Source organism: Pseudomyrmex gracilis, unplaced genomic scaffold (assembly GCF_002006095.1).
Source record: "Pseudomyrmex gracilis isolate BER0280 unplaced genomic scaffold, ASM200609v1 scaffold_120, whole genome shotgun sequence".
Lineage (NCBI taxonomy): Eukaryota > Metazoa > Arthropoda > Insecta > Hymenoptera > Formicidae > Pseudomyrmex > Pseudomyrmex gracilis.
In genome coordinates this window covers 277997-293328 of record NW_018020704.1, presented here as the reverse complement: position 1 = coordinate 293328, position 15332 = coordinate 277997, and the positions used below count along the sequence as shown (strand labels likewise).

At 43.2% G+C, this 15332-nt stretch overlaps 2 protein-coding genes across 4 annotated transcripts in view; one reads left to right on the top strand and one right to left on the bottom strand.

The window, feature by feature from the left end:
• Window positions 1–15332, top strand: part of LOC109856479 (tubulin polyglutamylase TTLL4-like) — a 130929-nt gene that overhangs the window by 342 nt on the left and 115255 nt on the right. For all 3 annotated transcript variants that reach the window (XM_020431802.1, XM_020431800.1, XM_020431801.1), the window contains exon 2: window positions 1336–1395. The gene's annotated coding sequence lies outside the window, so the exon portion shown is untranslated. The remainder of the gene's footprint in view (window positions 1–1335; window positions 1396–15332) is intronic.
• Window positions 2116–3806, bottom strand: LOC109856482 (enhancer of split m7 protein-like). Its single transcript, XM_020431806.1, has 2 exons — window positions 3452–3806; window positions 2116–3210 (listed from the first exon to the last, which is right to left on the bottom strand). The coding sequence occupies exons 1-2, from the start codon at window positions 3524–3526 to the stop codon at window positions 2662–2664; spliced, it is 624 nt and encodes a 207-aa protein (XP_020287395.1). The 5' UTR covers window positions 3527–3806; the 3' UTR covers window positions 2116–2661.

Genomic DNA, 15332 nt, shown 5'->3' with positions numbered 1-15332 from the left:
TTCCCCGAGACGAGGTTCGCGCGCGAACGATTTCACGAAACAACGAAACGATCGAAAAACGTCGAGGCGCCCTTGCGATCCCCGATGACGCTAACCTAAATTTCGTTGCAACGGTCGGTTCCCCCCGGTGGAATTCGGAGAATTACCGCGATTGAAAATCGAAACGTTACAACGCGACGAGTCGTCAGAGCGATCCCGGTTCTTCGTGAATTTTTGAGAGAGGTTGCGATTGCTCATGTGATCGGGTTTTTTCATAGAAACCCTCGTGTGTCGATCGTCGGCGACAACTTCGCTGGTTTGTTTTGCTTTCTGTGGCGCGCTTTACGGGTACGCGCGCAAATTTCGGCGCGCGCGCAATGGCGCCGCCTTTCGGCGGAGGTCGTTGCACCGAACGACAGGACGCGAGATATTTAATAAAGTATCGACAAATTCGCGGGTGTGTTTAATAATCGAGCGAATTGCTGGGTGCACGGTGATTTGACTTAACCCTTTCGCGCTTCTGCGTTTTGCCGAAGTTTGCTCGCGGAACAAACACACATTTGTAGCCGGGACTCGGACGTGAAAGTGTTAATCGCGTGTTCATATCAGATTGAATCGCTTCAAAACTTCCGCTGATACGACTCGGCATTGCGATTAATTGCCGAGCCACACGAAGAGCTATCGAATTTCGCGATTGTATTTCAAATTCCGAAACGTGATTATTATTACAAACTGAATTCGAAATGTTAATCTCTCGAACGGTTTCAAGTAGCATTTGTCCGAAAATAGTCGAAAGGTAATAAAAAAATGTAAAATATATATACGTGACGATTATATTTTTACGTTATTGAAAACGCGATATTTCTGATTGCAAAAACACAGCGCGCGAGAATAAAGACGAATACAGAATACTCAATTGTTTTGATTGCAAAATGCGTAGGTGTACATTTCCGTGGGTTTCTGCGTATAAATATGTATCGTTATTCACAAGCGTGTCGAAGCGCGAAGTCTCTGTGTGTTGTTTAACGCGAACACGTCAATTCTTTGCGTTCAAAATTTCCGCGATTGCAACATGCCGAGTGATTAAAAAAAAAAAAAAAAAAAAACAACTAGATTTTTTTATCTCATTAAGAAATGCGCATTTGCAAGTAAAGAATTGAAATTTACACATGAGATCTTTAACGTGCAAAAATATATCCGAAACGTCAAAAAATGGATTTGTTGAAACTGACGGCGTTATATTGTTGTGGTGAGATCTCGTGTGAGGTCGGGCATAGGGTCACGCGGTTTTGTAATGGTTAAGTGTATTATTTCCTTCGGACGCGGTTATAACACGCGCGCAACGTGTGTTTTCAGGTGGGAGCAAAGTTGGCAGGGAAGGAATGAGCAGCAGGGAGTTCGAGAAGGTGCATTAGGGTGAGTGCATTCCCAAGTATATATTTGCTTAATCTTCATTTCCAGCTTCGTGTGTCGCTTCTACGAAACACTTGTATTTAAGATTGCTAACTTTTCTCGAAAAAAAAAAAAAAAAAAAATCAATCGTAAGCGCACTCCTTTCGTGCTTTAAGTCTCGACAAGTTTTTTTTGTTTTTTAACAATCTACCGTCTTATCGATTTTCCGATACGTCGATTATGTTTCTTTTTTTGTATTATATGACATTGCTTATTTTACGTCTTGGAAATATCTGGAGAAGAACAAGTAACTTGTGTTTTCATACTTTTAAATATCGACCGTGTGATATATGAATTTTTTTAAGTCTCTTGTCGTTAGATATCAATAGAAAATTCGCGCAGAAAAAAAAGAAATTCTTCAGAACACGAGTCTATTTTAGTTAGAAATTCAGATTGATTATCTTAGATCAATCTCTACACTATGCAGGTAGGTAGGTAGATATCGAAGGACATATTTTTGATATGAAACATGTGTTGTTTATTAAAAATCTAGTGTTATTCTTTACGCCTACTACAGTAAATATCACAGGTACACGTTTCTCTATCACAAGATTCTCCGCTCGGTCTTTTTTATACATATATATATATATTTATTTATTTATTTATTTATTCATTTATTTTGCGTTGCGCGGTATGAAAAAACGGACGCATGCTCGTTCGTTCGGAATTTACCGAAGTCGATAGTCGCCTCGAGAGATCATCCGCTGTTGTTTGTCGTCGTCCGGTGTTTGTGTTTCCGACCGGGGTGGAGAGACTCATACAACAACGTTATTATATCGGCGAATAAAAAAAAACATCATCGATAAAAGTATGAAATAAACAATAGAAAAACATCTAACTCTGTTCAAGTAAATTAAAGCTTCAGCCGTGCGCGCGGCCGCGAAAAACTACGTATATCGAGATCCCAGTGTCTCGCGATCGTGGAACGTCGCTGGATATGGCGGCCCGAAGGTTGACAGAACGTGATGTTCGTCGTCGGCGCGTCGGCGATTCGTGTGTTCTTGAGCAAATGAAACACCCAGGAAAGGTTGCTTCTTCGTGGTGCCGCGCAGGTAGAACCTCTCGTTCTCGTCCACATCCTTGCTTTCCCAATCGCGGCATTTTCGTTCCGGTCACGTGACGGATCACAGACGAGATTGCAACACCGGCTGCCGGATCCTTCGAATAACTTTTTCGAAGAATCTTCGTTTCGCCGGTTCCCGAATAATTCCGCCGGGCTTTCGTCCGTTTTTACCAGGGTCGCCAAATGGGCTCGTTGGGTTTAGCCACTTGCAGAAGACCCTGGTGGCTCTGGGAGACGGCTTCGATGTCGGTTCGCACCGGGGATGGTTGGCTGGACGCTGGTGTCAAAGGCATCGAGTAATCGTCGGAACTGAGCTCGCTGGAAGACGACGGCGAGGATTGCGGCGCGGTTACGTGAATGGTCAGCGGTCCGGTCTTGTCCATGGAATTGAGTTTGTGGCCGAGATGTGTCATCAATTTAGTACCCAGGGCGACATCGACTCCGGGGGTCGCGGCGAGACAGCGGCTCACCTCGTTCGCGCAGTGCGTGTAACCGGCGCGGAAGCGATCAGCATCGATTACCGGATTCGCTGACAGACGTTGCTGACGCTGAAGCTTGTGCAAGTGACGCACCGTCAGCTCCAGAATGTCCGCCTTCTCCAGTTTTGCCACGTTCTCGCCGTCGCCGGCCAATGCGGTCACCATCAGATCCTTGAGCTCGTCCAGGCAACGATTGATGCGCGCTCGACGTTTGCGCTCCAACATCGGTTTCATCACCTACGAATCGAAAGGAAAAAATCGTTATAGTTGACGTTTTTGCTGAACGACGGATGAGAGTTACGAAGATATTCTCGCGAGAGAAAACCTTGAGATTTAATGCTCGATGTTTGATTTGTTCGACTTTAAAGAGAAAGAAACAACAACAAGCAACGACAAACTTGTCAATTAACTCGAAATTTACGATTAGACAATCAAAGCACCGGTGATAAGATAGATACATAGATACGATAACACTTACCTTCCGGTACTGATACGTTCTAGAGATCGGCTGCTCTTGTCCGTCGACCATGATGAGCTGCTCGTGCATCTGCATGCTTAATCCTTTTTTTTTTTTTTTTTTTCGGAGCAAATTTGTCGCGAGGGCACAAAGTCAAAAAACTCACTCGACAAAAAACTTGATTCGATCGCGAACGCGTTGTTCTTATCACACCGGTTCGTCGAACTTCGATATCGTCGCTGCGATTGCGAGTCACTGGGCGATTGGCGGTAGGAAACGTGCGTGTATCTGGATAAAACACGTAAGTCTCCAAGCACGACCCTCGAGTGAACACGAACTGAGTGTGATTGTAGTTGCGGTCGGGCGAGGCTGCTGCTTATATAGGGAAGGGCCCGGTGGTGGACGGGGCGAAGGGAAGGATACGATGGGCCGTATAGTGGGGGCCAGGCCTTCCGTGGGAACGGTCCGTAGAGCTTGGTTCCCAAGCAAGCACACCACCTGTAAGCGGCAGCTGCCAGACACGCGCCCACACCAAGCCATCGTCACCGTTCCTTGCATCCTTGTTGCACCTAGTCGCGCCGCGAAGTCGATGCTCCCTACCCTCGGATGATCGTCGAGTGGTCGTGCTACGGTATGCACGGCTCGTAATCGTCGCGTCCCTCTTCTTCTTCTCTCACTCTCTCCGTTCATCTCTCGCCGTATCTCGTTCTCACCTCTATTTCTCTCTCTTTCTTTTTCTCTCTCCCATTCGCACGTATTTCCACGCGCTCATAGCGGAAGGACTAGATTTCGCGACCGACTACTTGGTCTCCTCTCCTTGTCTCGGGGCAAAATAGAAAGAGATCCCCGTCCTCGTCCCGCCCGTGAGAGACGCAGCTCCTTCCGCCAATCGCCGCGGCTTCCATGCTCTCGCGTTGGATCTTCTTATCGAGATCCCGCGCCTCCACCTCCTTCTACTCATCGTTCTCGCCATTCTCTCTTTCTCGCCTCTTTGCTTCTGGTTCTCCCGCTTCGCCGCGCCGAGGAGCGTGCTCGGCACAAGTCCGACTTCTGCTCTCGTGATTGCAATCCCACCGGCTACACGATGTTGTATGCGTGTACGTGTATTTGTTACCGTCCGGTCCGCCACGGAATGGCACCGCGGCCAATGGTGGCGCGATTGATCGATCGTTTTACGTGTATTAACGCGGAGTAGCGTGGGGGAGGGGAAGAAGATAGCGAACGATCTCGATAAAGAGTCATTGCTGCAAAAGGGTATGACAAATCGGTCGTCAGGTCGATCGTGTACACAGTAAAAATCGAGAGACGCGCGGGTAATTAATTTTTATCTTGGCGCCGTGCCGATTTCGGTTTCTTCGTTTTCGAACAGCGGGCGCGCTTTTACGAATATCAGACATTGCGGCGGTGGTGAACGGGGATTCGCGGACCGAATCCGATCTTAATATAATAATCTCGCTCTCGCTAACTCGCGGCACTTTATTCTTAACCGACAATCGCAGTTGCTGGGAAACAATTACCCTTATGTAGTGTGGATATTCTAGGCTGCAGACTGTGTTAGTTTCGAACTCTCTTTCCGAGAGGCAAGATTACATCGTTTCATTTATCACAAACGTTAATATATGACAGTTCAATATCGCGTATACATTGCGAACGTGACTCCATTATCACGGCGGCGTGCGTTATTTTAGCGCGGCAACATGTACACACACAATTACGTACAGAAGGGCAAGAGATGAAGAGAAATAAAAAGTTCGAAAATTTCTCGCATATAATTGATACCCCGTGCGAGTTAAAGAATATGGCAAAGCACGCGATGTTAATAGCCGAGAAAAGTGGCTACGATAACACAGGTGTATATAAATGTACAAACGCACGACCACGCGAAAAATTCAAATCTCTTGGCGTTTCGGTTTTATTGTTATTGACGCCGTCCGTGAATTCCTCAACGGCGAGCCCGGTGCGATATTTCACCTCGGGAGGCATCGATTACCCGGGCATAATTATCGGGTGCACCGATATATAATAATTACACGAAGTTAAGGAGTAAAAAGTCTCGGGACGGATATTCAAAAACGTTCCCGTCAAAACGGCGCGCGAGAGGTTCGCTCTCTTTCGTTCGCGCTCCGACCGTGTAACCTATCGCGAAAATTGGCCGAAAAGTGGGCCTTCTTCGGTTGGTCTGGCGCGGCTTTAATTTCGCGGTGATGTTTCGTAAAACAAAACAAAAACAATTCCGTCCTCCCGCTTCGGATAGTCATCGCGCGAAACGAGTATCTCGGACGCGCGAGCCGTTCGCTCTCTGCGCGCGTCTTCTCCCGTGCACTTCGAGATACTAATTTCGGCGAGCCACTGAATTATATCCTACGCGACCATACGCGTCTCTCTTCTCCGGTTGCCCTTGCGGTGTCTCTTGCTCCTTTTTTTCTGCCCTTCGTCCGTTCGTTTTTCCTTCCTTCGTCCTCCGTCTTTCTGTGCCCGACCGACCACTTCGCTTATTTCGCGACCGGATACTTAAACGTCGTTCGCACCGAATAATTACGTACGCTCGTTTCGTGCTTCTCCCTCTCTCTCTCTCTCTCTTTCTCTTCATTATCCTTGTGCTTCTGCGACCCTACGCCATTTTCTTATTTTTCTTTCTTCGTTCACTTCGTCGTTACGTTGTTCTTTTTTCTTGTTCTTTCTCTCCGCGCACTGCTTACGTCTCTTCTCGCTACCGCGATTTCTTACGAAGCTTCCTGCTCCGTCTCTTTCTTTCTTTTCTCACTTTCTACGTACATTTTCTTCTCTCTACTTCTTCTATTTTCTCTATCGGCATTTACTCTTCTTCGCGTATCGGCCAATTGCGCGTGTCGTTAACGAGTGGCGGTACTTCGATAGAATTCAACGCGATCGCGAGATAACCGCGCTCGTAATTCGTTTCCTGTCTCGCTTCGTTCCCGTCGCGACTCAGATCAGATCTTCTCGTCTCCGCGCGATCTCGTGGGACCTAATTAGCGATGTTGCGGGGACTTAAGTGACTGTAAGGCGCTGCGTGATGTAGATGTAACCACGAAAGTCGGGCTCGTTCAGTGAAAGTGAACCGAATGTGAGTCTCCGAGAATTGGCTGATGACACACGAAAATTTCTTTGTTATTTTCGTAGTATCCGCGTTGCAGAACACAAGTTGATTCATCACAAAATATTCTCGCTTTTTGTTATAGAAAAAAAAAATTAAAATATTAATTCTCATAACAGTAAAAATTTTTGACTTTTTAAAAATAATATTGTACACGCGTTGCGAATATTTAAAAACATTAAATTCACATATTGGTAAAATACGATACAAAGGCACAATTAAATTTGCCATATTGACTGTTTTTTACATCGTATCGTTCTGTAACGAAACTTCGTGCGGAGATATCGTTATGCAAAGTTACATCAAAATAGCGTGTTGTAATCGGAAGTTTCGCCTAATGGTCCTGTTGGTATAATGTGCTCTTGCACGTGTAACCAAATGCACTTTCTACACGTGCACATCTCCCATTACATCATTTGTCGAGAGTTTAGCGGTGAATTAGTCAAGACTTTCAAGCAACTTAAATTTCTAAATTTATAGTTTTTTTCTAAAAATTGTTATTAACAATAGTTATCGCTGAAAAATTGCACCTGTAAGCTAAAAATAATTCAATTTTGAAGACAACTCACTAAGAAGGAAATTCTGATAGAAATGGGTAGAAATAAAACGATAACGCGTTTCTTGTACACATTTGTTCTCGTTTTGATATCAGTGTTTTTTTTCTTTCTCTCACGCAAATATTGATTATTTTTGTAGACACGGGAACTTTATTTTAATTTTGTTACAAGTATTAGATGTTTTTTTAATAAAAAAAACTCAAGGTTTTATGAAAAATTAACACATCTAAATTATCAAGTTTGTCGCAGATAAAATAGCAAGTGTGGATTAGTTATAAATGTTAATTATAAAGCTAGATTTATAGAGATTTTTCTACGCCGTTAGACTTATATAGATTTCTACTGAATGACGCATTTATGACATTAGCCAATGACGGATAAATAAAATGATACAGTTCAAAGAACACTTTTAATATAATGCCACGTGCCGTCTTTGCTTAAGGTCAGTTTTCTACTGCGTTTCATTATACATTAGTTTTTTTATACGCGACCGTTTGTACGCACATGTGCATATTATATCTCGAGATTCTCGAGTATGTCAATGAACAATATGGAATTAATTCTATAAATTGACTCATGCTCTCGGCGCCCTTCACACGTGTTGCGGCACGTGGCACGCGAGACTAAAAACGGAAATATCAACGGAAACAATCGAACGAGAACGTATAGCCAATAAAAAAACCAATTTGCTGTAGTTTGCCTTGCAAAAAATATTATTATTTATTATCAAACTACACGCGTGGCGTGTGTTTTGTGTGTCTTAAGTTTTGTTAATTTTATTTTATTTGTATTTTTCCGTGAAACAGTAGCAACGTAAAACAACATTTGTATTGAACTTTCGACGCGGCTTTAGGTCTTGTTTATAATAAATCTTTTATAATAACGCGCTTCAGTCACGCAATTAATTATTATTATAGCACACTTGTGGTGCCGTCAACGATCATTGCAACGTCGTCGATCCGCCATATGTGACGGCGCACGAATTTTCTCACACTCTTGAGTCGCGAGGTTTTTACTTTCCCAGGTTCTCTCTTCGGGCACAGAGAGAGAGAGCCATCATGTAATGCACACACGCGTATGAGGTCGTGCTATCGCGTGCCTTGTAAAGAGAGAGAAAGACTTATTAGTTAAGTGCATCAGCTGTTCGTGAACATATGTCGCGAGTCGTTTGGCTCGTGCCAACAAAATCGTAATCTCCCACCCCATGCCCCTCGTTATATCATCGGGGTATCAACCACCCCTCGTAATGTTTATTCGCACGCGTCAACTCGCGCACGCGCGAGTATAAAACCTCGAGGAAGCCGAAGGTAAGGGTCAACATCAGGGACACCGACAGTAGGACGTTCCCAATAATGAAGTCGGTCGTGTTTTCGTGAGAACTTGGCTTATTTGTTCCCGACAAATTTGTCGGTTGTTCGGTTCCATTCCGGTGCGCGTGGCGACGAACGAGGGGTTGTTCCGTGCGAGCGATACGAATAATTGAATTGATCACTTTGCAAACCAGACAGTAGTAGTAGTCTATAATTCTCGTAAATTACGACAAACGTCAATGAGTTGCCTTTGATAATTTGTCATTGGGCGTTTTATTTACAAAAACAAAATACATTTTTCTTATAAAAAATCAAAATGTTGATATAAAAATCTCACAAATATATAATATACATACTTAACACAGAAAAAACATATATCCGAGGCAACCTTGCTGGAGGCTTCAAAGTTTATTTGGCTTGAATTATCATAAATAAACGATATGTTTATGTATATATTTTTTTTTTTTCAAGTACGTTTCATCTAGATAAAATTGTACTTTATATCGCATGTAATTATGGCTCGAGACATTTGACACAAACGAACTTCTGACCTACTGAGCGCGAGTAAAGTATAACCGCGAAGACGTATAAGAAGCAGCGAAACGGCAAAAGAAAGAGAAGAAGAGCGAGAACGGAACATTCTCACGGAACGTCGTCAGGGTTCACCTGGCGTCGGCGCGCGTGTGTGCGCGCGCGCGCGAGCTGCACTTCGCCCTATTTAAATGACATTTCCATCACCCCAATTTCTCTTTCTCTTTCTTTCAACGGCACTCCCTGCGTGGCACGTGCTCACAATGTGTGGCACACGCCGACGTTAACTTCCGTGTGCGCGGTCTTTCACGGCTTCCCGACGATATATATCCGGTAGAACCTGAAATCAACCGGCTTCCCGTGACCTTCGACCTTTCGCGAATTCGTGACGCGACTCTCGTTCTTCGCGAGGAACTGGAGTAGCTTCACAGCCGGTTTCAAGTTAATCTCGCATGTGAATCGATAGTTTTTTTTTTTTGAAGAGCAATCTTATTTAAGTCATTACAAACGAAAGAAACTGTTTAACAAACGCGACCGCGCAATTATGTTTGACACGTGCACGATATCGAGAAATAATACAACCTTCGCCATCCGTCGTCCACGTGTTCGATACACATCGCTTGCTCATTTATATGTAGACTGTCTCGTGTCTCATTTAATGTTTCAGTCGACATATAGAACAATAGCTATTCCGAAGTTTCCGAAAACTAAGCGTTAACAACTAAATTTCCAACTTGAAAATTATTTTATCTAATGGAGAAATAATTTTTATATATATCTTATTATAATTAAGTTTATTTAATTATGACAACCGAGCTTTCATATATACATTCCAATAAAACGCGCAAGTCCAAACGCATCGAAGACGTCGAAAGCGCGTGAAAAGATTTTATGCGCGGTGGTCCGAAATCGATTTAAGAAGTCCGTCTCGGATTCTCTCGGAGCCAGCCGGTCGTCGTTTGTCGGGCACACCGATAGGGCCTCGAAGGCGCCCTTTGTGGGCCGTCTCGGGGCCCCAAGATTGCGCACGTGCTCAGCTTTCCCACGCATATTGCACGCAGCCGGCCTGTGCTCGAAAGGGAGAGGACACCGAGACGGGAAAAGGATGAGGCACGCCTTGGGACCCCATTGTGTCGAGCACGGGCCCTGAGACAGTGGAAATTAAAGGTCTCTACGTCCACGGGCCCCGTAGATCGCGCAGCAAAATGGCAACGCGCGCGAGGGTAGACCCTAACTATACATAAACAATCCAATTGCGTAAACATTTAATCGCGGTTCAACGGGATACTGTTTTTTTCCCCGACTAATGATGCGGAACGAAACAAACGCTCGTTAATGATAAGGTGGTGCGCGTAACACAAATTACAAGCGTAATGACGAAGTGCTAGTATTGGTATAGTCGCGCGGGTCGATATTAGATTTGCAAATCGATGAAAATGTAAATTTACGTTTATCGAATGCTTCAGTATTTAGATTTTCTCGGATCTTCGCTACTTCGATGTGTTTGAAACTCCAGTATTTATTGTACTTGACTTTTGGTACATGTATATTCGATATCTCATGGCGATGTGTGTTTTCTTGCGTGTCATTTCGACTCAGTATTAAATATGCGAAAGAATAGAGAGAGAGAGAGAGAGACAGAAAGTAGATATTTTTCGTTAAAACAACGGAAATTCTTTGAACGACGCATCTCTTAGTAATGCAATCTTATAACAGAGGATATAACACACAGAAGTTGAGTGTGTCCTCTCGGATGTAACAGGATGTAAGCATTATGAAGATAAGAATCCTGAAGTTCTAATGTTACTGACTCACCGTTCTTAACTTTTTCTTTCTTTTTTTTTTTTGAAATGAGGTAGGCCTTTACGAAGAAATCGATAAGATGACTGGTTGGATTTTTTTACGCATGCTCAACATTGTGTTCTTAAAACTTTGCACGTCGCATAATTATCTCCTTCATCCTCTGATGAGGTCCTCCTCGGAATAGACTTTCTTTTTTATTTTTGTTTTCTCTCGTAATATAATGTAAAGTAAACAAGAGTGATCGCGAGTACCTTGTTTCAAATTATTTTAAAGACATTAAAGCACGACACGAATGAGTAATTATAATAAACTTGTACTTTAAACAAAGTTTTGCAATAACTTCTACAATGAAGTTTCCAGCACAGAGACTGACATCAGTCTGTATTTAAAAGTATGACATAAGTCGGGTGATAAATATTAATACACAAATAATTATTCAACAAGAACGAACACGTGTCTTGTGATACGCGATACCAAAATTCTTAGCGCTTTAGATAAAAAACTATAACGTAGTTTTTAATTTGATCGTTCACATTTTAATTAGCGCGATTATGTTTATTGTTTTTATTTATATACATTTATTTATGTACAGAATATTTTCTCAAAATATTCTGAGAAAAGGCGTTTTATTGTTACGTAATTTTAAGTATTTTTGTTTATGTCAACGTAATTAAGTTTTGGTCTGTTGTTCGTAAAGCCAATTAGTCGCGTCTTCCAGTTGTTTCGCACAAGTTTTCTCGGTTCACCGGCTGGCACACTTTGCGCCAAGAGCCGCAAACTTATTATCCTTGACTTTTGTCGTCGCGACACTTCCTTTTTTGCGCGCGCGCGCACAGAAATGACGCTTGAAACAGTAGTTCTTCGCGAGCGAGAACGAACACACGCTCGTAATTTCGCTTTTGATCGTAAAGCCGGAAGCCCTCGTTAAGACGCATCAGTTAATTGGTCCTCTGTGTCTCAGTCATCGAGCAGAAATATGTACCTGTCTCGATCGCGACGCGGGGGCCCGCGCTCTCCGCGCTCATACGAGCGCATACACACGCGCCCGACACACGCGCGCATAATATATCCGCACGAATGAATGACGCTGCCGGGAGGAGGGGGGAGAGGGGAGAGGAGATGGTGGACGTATGGATGGACGGATACGGAGGAGAGAAGAGCAGGCGTATCTCTCTCGTTCCCGAGATCTAACTACCACCTGCCTCATTTTCCCACGAGCCTCGAGCAAACCTCTCGAATACCGATGAGATAGACGAGGACGAATCGCTCACCGGTGAGACGAGGAGAAGCCGAGCGCCGCGGCACGACGTGCGACGAGGACGAAGAGATGGTGGGTCTCTTCTCTTGTAAAACCAGGAACGAGAGATATAGTCCCGGGATATGGTCTTATCGAACGTGTGTGTGCACGAACGCGCGGGATCGCGGGGAAAGGGAAGATCTCGAAACGTCGGGCAGGTAGAACACGTGCTGGCACGAGGTGAGTCAGACACGCGGGAAGATATCGGGAGTTATCTTTCGGAGTTCTCTCCTTTTCTCTCTCTCTCTCTCTCTCTATCTCTCTCTCTCTCTCTCTCTTATAAGAATCGCTTTCTTCTATACTCTGCCCACGCGCTTATGCTAATCAGTTAAAGAATCTTGTCGCTTACGATAAAGTAAAAGATATTTAAAAAATATTTCGAAAATTATTTATTGATACTATGTAATGGTAGTATTACGTATAACATATTTATATACCACAAAGTTAAACGTGCAACGATGCAAAGAATGCCACAATTTCGGTAATTGCGTGTCATGTGTATCCCGTACATTATTACGCAAATACGTCGATGTGAATACATACGTGCAAACGTGACGAGCAATGAAATATTCTCATGTAGATTTCAAGGAGATAATACACTGTAGTGTTCTCTCTCTCTCTCTCTCTCTCTCTCTCTCGTAAACTCGTCAATTTCGAAATTATGAGCCCGCAAGGGATCGGTTTGGTATGTTAAAAAAACTTTCAATTTATTTTATTGAACACAAACGTTTCTTCTGATACGTTGTTACTTTCCGAAACGTCATGTTAACAATTTTGCATTGATGTATTCAGTACATCAGATACGTACTCAGTACATACAGACTTAATAATACTTAAATATTGAAAGATTATCATTTTTTGTCAGGCATTTAATTTGCATCACTCGAATTTCGATTTTTAGTACGTTTTGTATGTGGGAAAATAATGCGATAGAGTTTTAAAATTTTTAGAACTGACGGGAAGTGAGATGATCTTTGTGAGTGAGATAAGATACAGACGACCGACACGTGTCTACCACATCTTACGGATTAGACGAACTTTTCACGGATTAGTCGCGATGCCTTCTATCAAAATCTGTCATGTCACAGTTTCTTTTCTTAAACTCTTTCACGGTTTATCTAATCGGGCCATGTGACTTCAAAATTAGATTATCCTCGATTTATTAAGATCTTTGTTTCGCCAGTTGCGTCACGTGGGAAGTTTCATCGTTTTTTACTTTCCGTAATTACAGAAGAAGAAAGAATTTTTATTAATATTTAATACATCGTTTATTAATATTGCGTGAATTATAGGAACAACTTCACGTTTTACATTCTGAAAAAAATTTTTTGCATACTCGCACACATCGATCCCCTCGATCGTCTCGCTTGATTGCCCCGATCAACAGTTGTTTTTTAACCGAAACGGTATAATTTTCGGTGATTTAACGGGCTTTTCTTGCGTGGAGACAAGAACAAGACGCATTTAATTCGGCATCACGAAGGACGTGTCGCGTTGTATGTCGCGGAAGAAAATTCCTTCGAGCGAGAAGCTCCAGACACGCGAGGCCGAAGCGTCGTTCTTGAAACCGCTCCGAAGAAAGGGAGATCCGGCCATTAAAGCGATGTCGATAATTGAATAGGACGCTGTAGTAGAGGCTTCTCAACACTGTGTTCTTTTATGCCGATCGATGTCGACGATTGCAGGCAGTTTGAGGCTAAGCGAGAGAACGATTGCGAAGTCGGGATCGCATGGCCCGGTATCCGCATATCTTTGTCTTTTCGTCGGCCGCATCACTTATATCTCTTGGACAGGTTTTAATTTATGCAAGGAATTTCATGAAAAGATATATATATATATATATCTCAGTGTGGTGTTTATATGTCTTCGTATTCCCGACTTCGGCCTGGTGGATGTTGCCTTCATACGCATATAACGACCGCGTTGCTGAGCAAATATTCATCATCTGATTCTTATCTTACGCGATTATGCTGTTTTATCGAACTTTATGTATAAGTTATTACCTTCGGGGATCGGATAACACGACATTTATTTCAATCTAAGTCGAGATCTCTTTCGTGATAGTTAGAAAAAAAAAGTGGAAATTTATATCTAAATTGGCACAGAAAACATTACTGTAATATATTTATACATTTGAATTCTATACAGATTTCCAGTGTGCATCTCATCTCTCTTCTATATCGCGCTTTAATCGCGATATTCATTCAATGAAAAGAAATTACACGCGCGGCGATAAATCGGAAGTAAATTAACGCTCTAGTAGTCCCGGAGCGTGGTGAAGGAAATTACAGCCGCGGCGTGGCGAAACATTCGTTTCCATTCGAAATCTAATTTACCCCTTCGTGATATCCGCAATTATTTATCAAGGTCGTTATTTCCAGACCGCGCTATTTTCAGAAACGCTCTTAGCGCGCGCGCGCGCGCGATCGTTAAGACTTTAAACGCGTAGAAAAGAGGAAATCTGACGGCGATTAATTGTTTCGCACACGCCATGCTAATTATTCCCACGGATCTGGAATCGAGAACTCGTCCCGACTAGGCCGGTTATCCCGGTTGAAACTCGATTTTTCAGTCGCCGCACTTCTGGAAAGAGACAGAATGAATTTCTCTGTTTCTCTCTAAGTCGAGATAACTTAATTCACGCCGCGGATTACGAAGGTGTTCGTACGGTGCTAATACGCAACGCGCGTCGCTTCCTGCGGCTTCGACCTAACGCGGTCTTCGATCGATACAGATCGCATTGCTCGAAGGCGCTCTCTTGTACTCGCGAAGAACCGGTTGGGCACATTGACGACTTGTTGGCTCCGATACGTGGCATTCGATACCTGGATAATGTATCGCGAGATCGCAAAACAATCTCGCGTTGGATTCAGATTGTTTCAAACATTTTTTTACTTGCACAATTATATTGGAAATAGAAGTACTTCTTAGGGTGACACTTTTTGTGAATATTGTATTTTACAGTGTGAACGTTGTGTGTATATATATATATATATTTTTTTTAATAGAATTAATTTCGAAGAGGAATAATGAACGTGTGTGTAATAATTGAGACGACCACGTCGCAACAATTGTCATTGATGAGTCTGGCGCGTACGGGGAATCACAAATTCCTTTGAATCCAAAAAAGACTCTGGCGTTATATTAATGGCAATCGCTTATTTTTGTCGTCCTCTCTCGACGTGCCTCGTCCATATGGCGGCACGCCACGGGCAACGATAGTATATTCCATAAGCGGCTCGCCACAAAGCGCCATTCACGATTCCGCATTTGTCTCTCGTGTGAACCT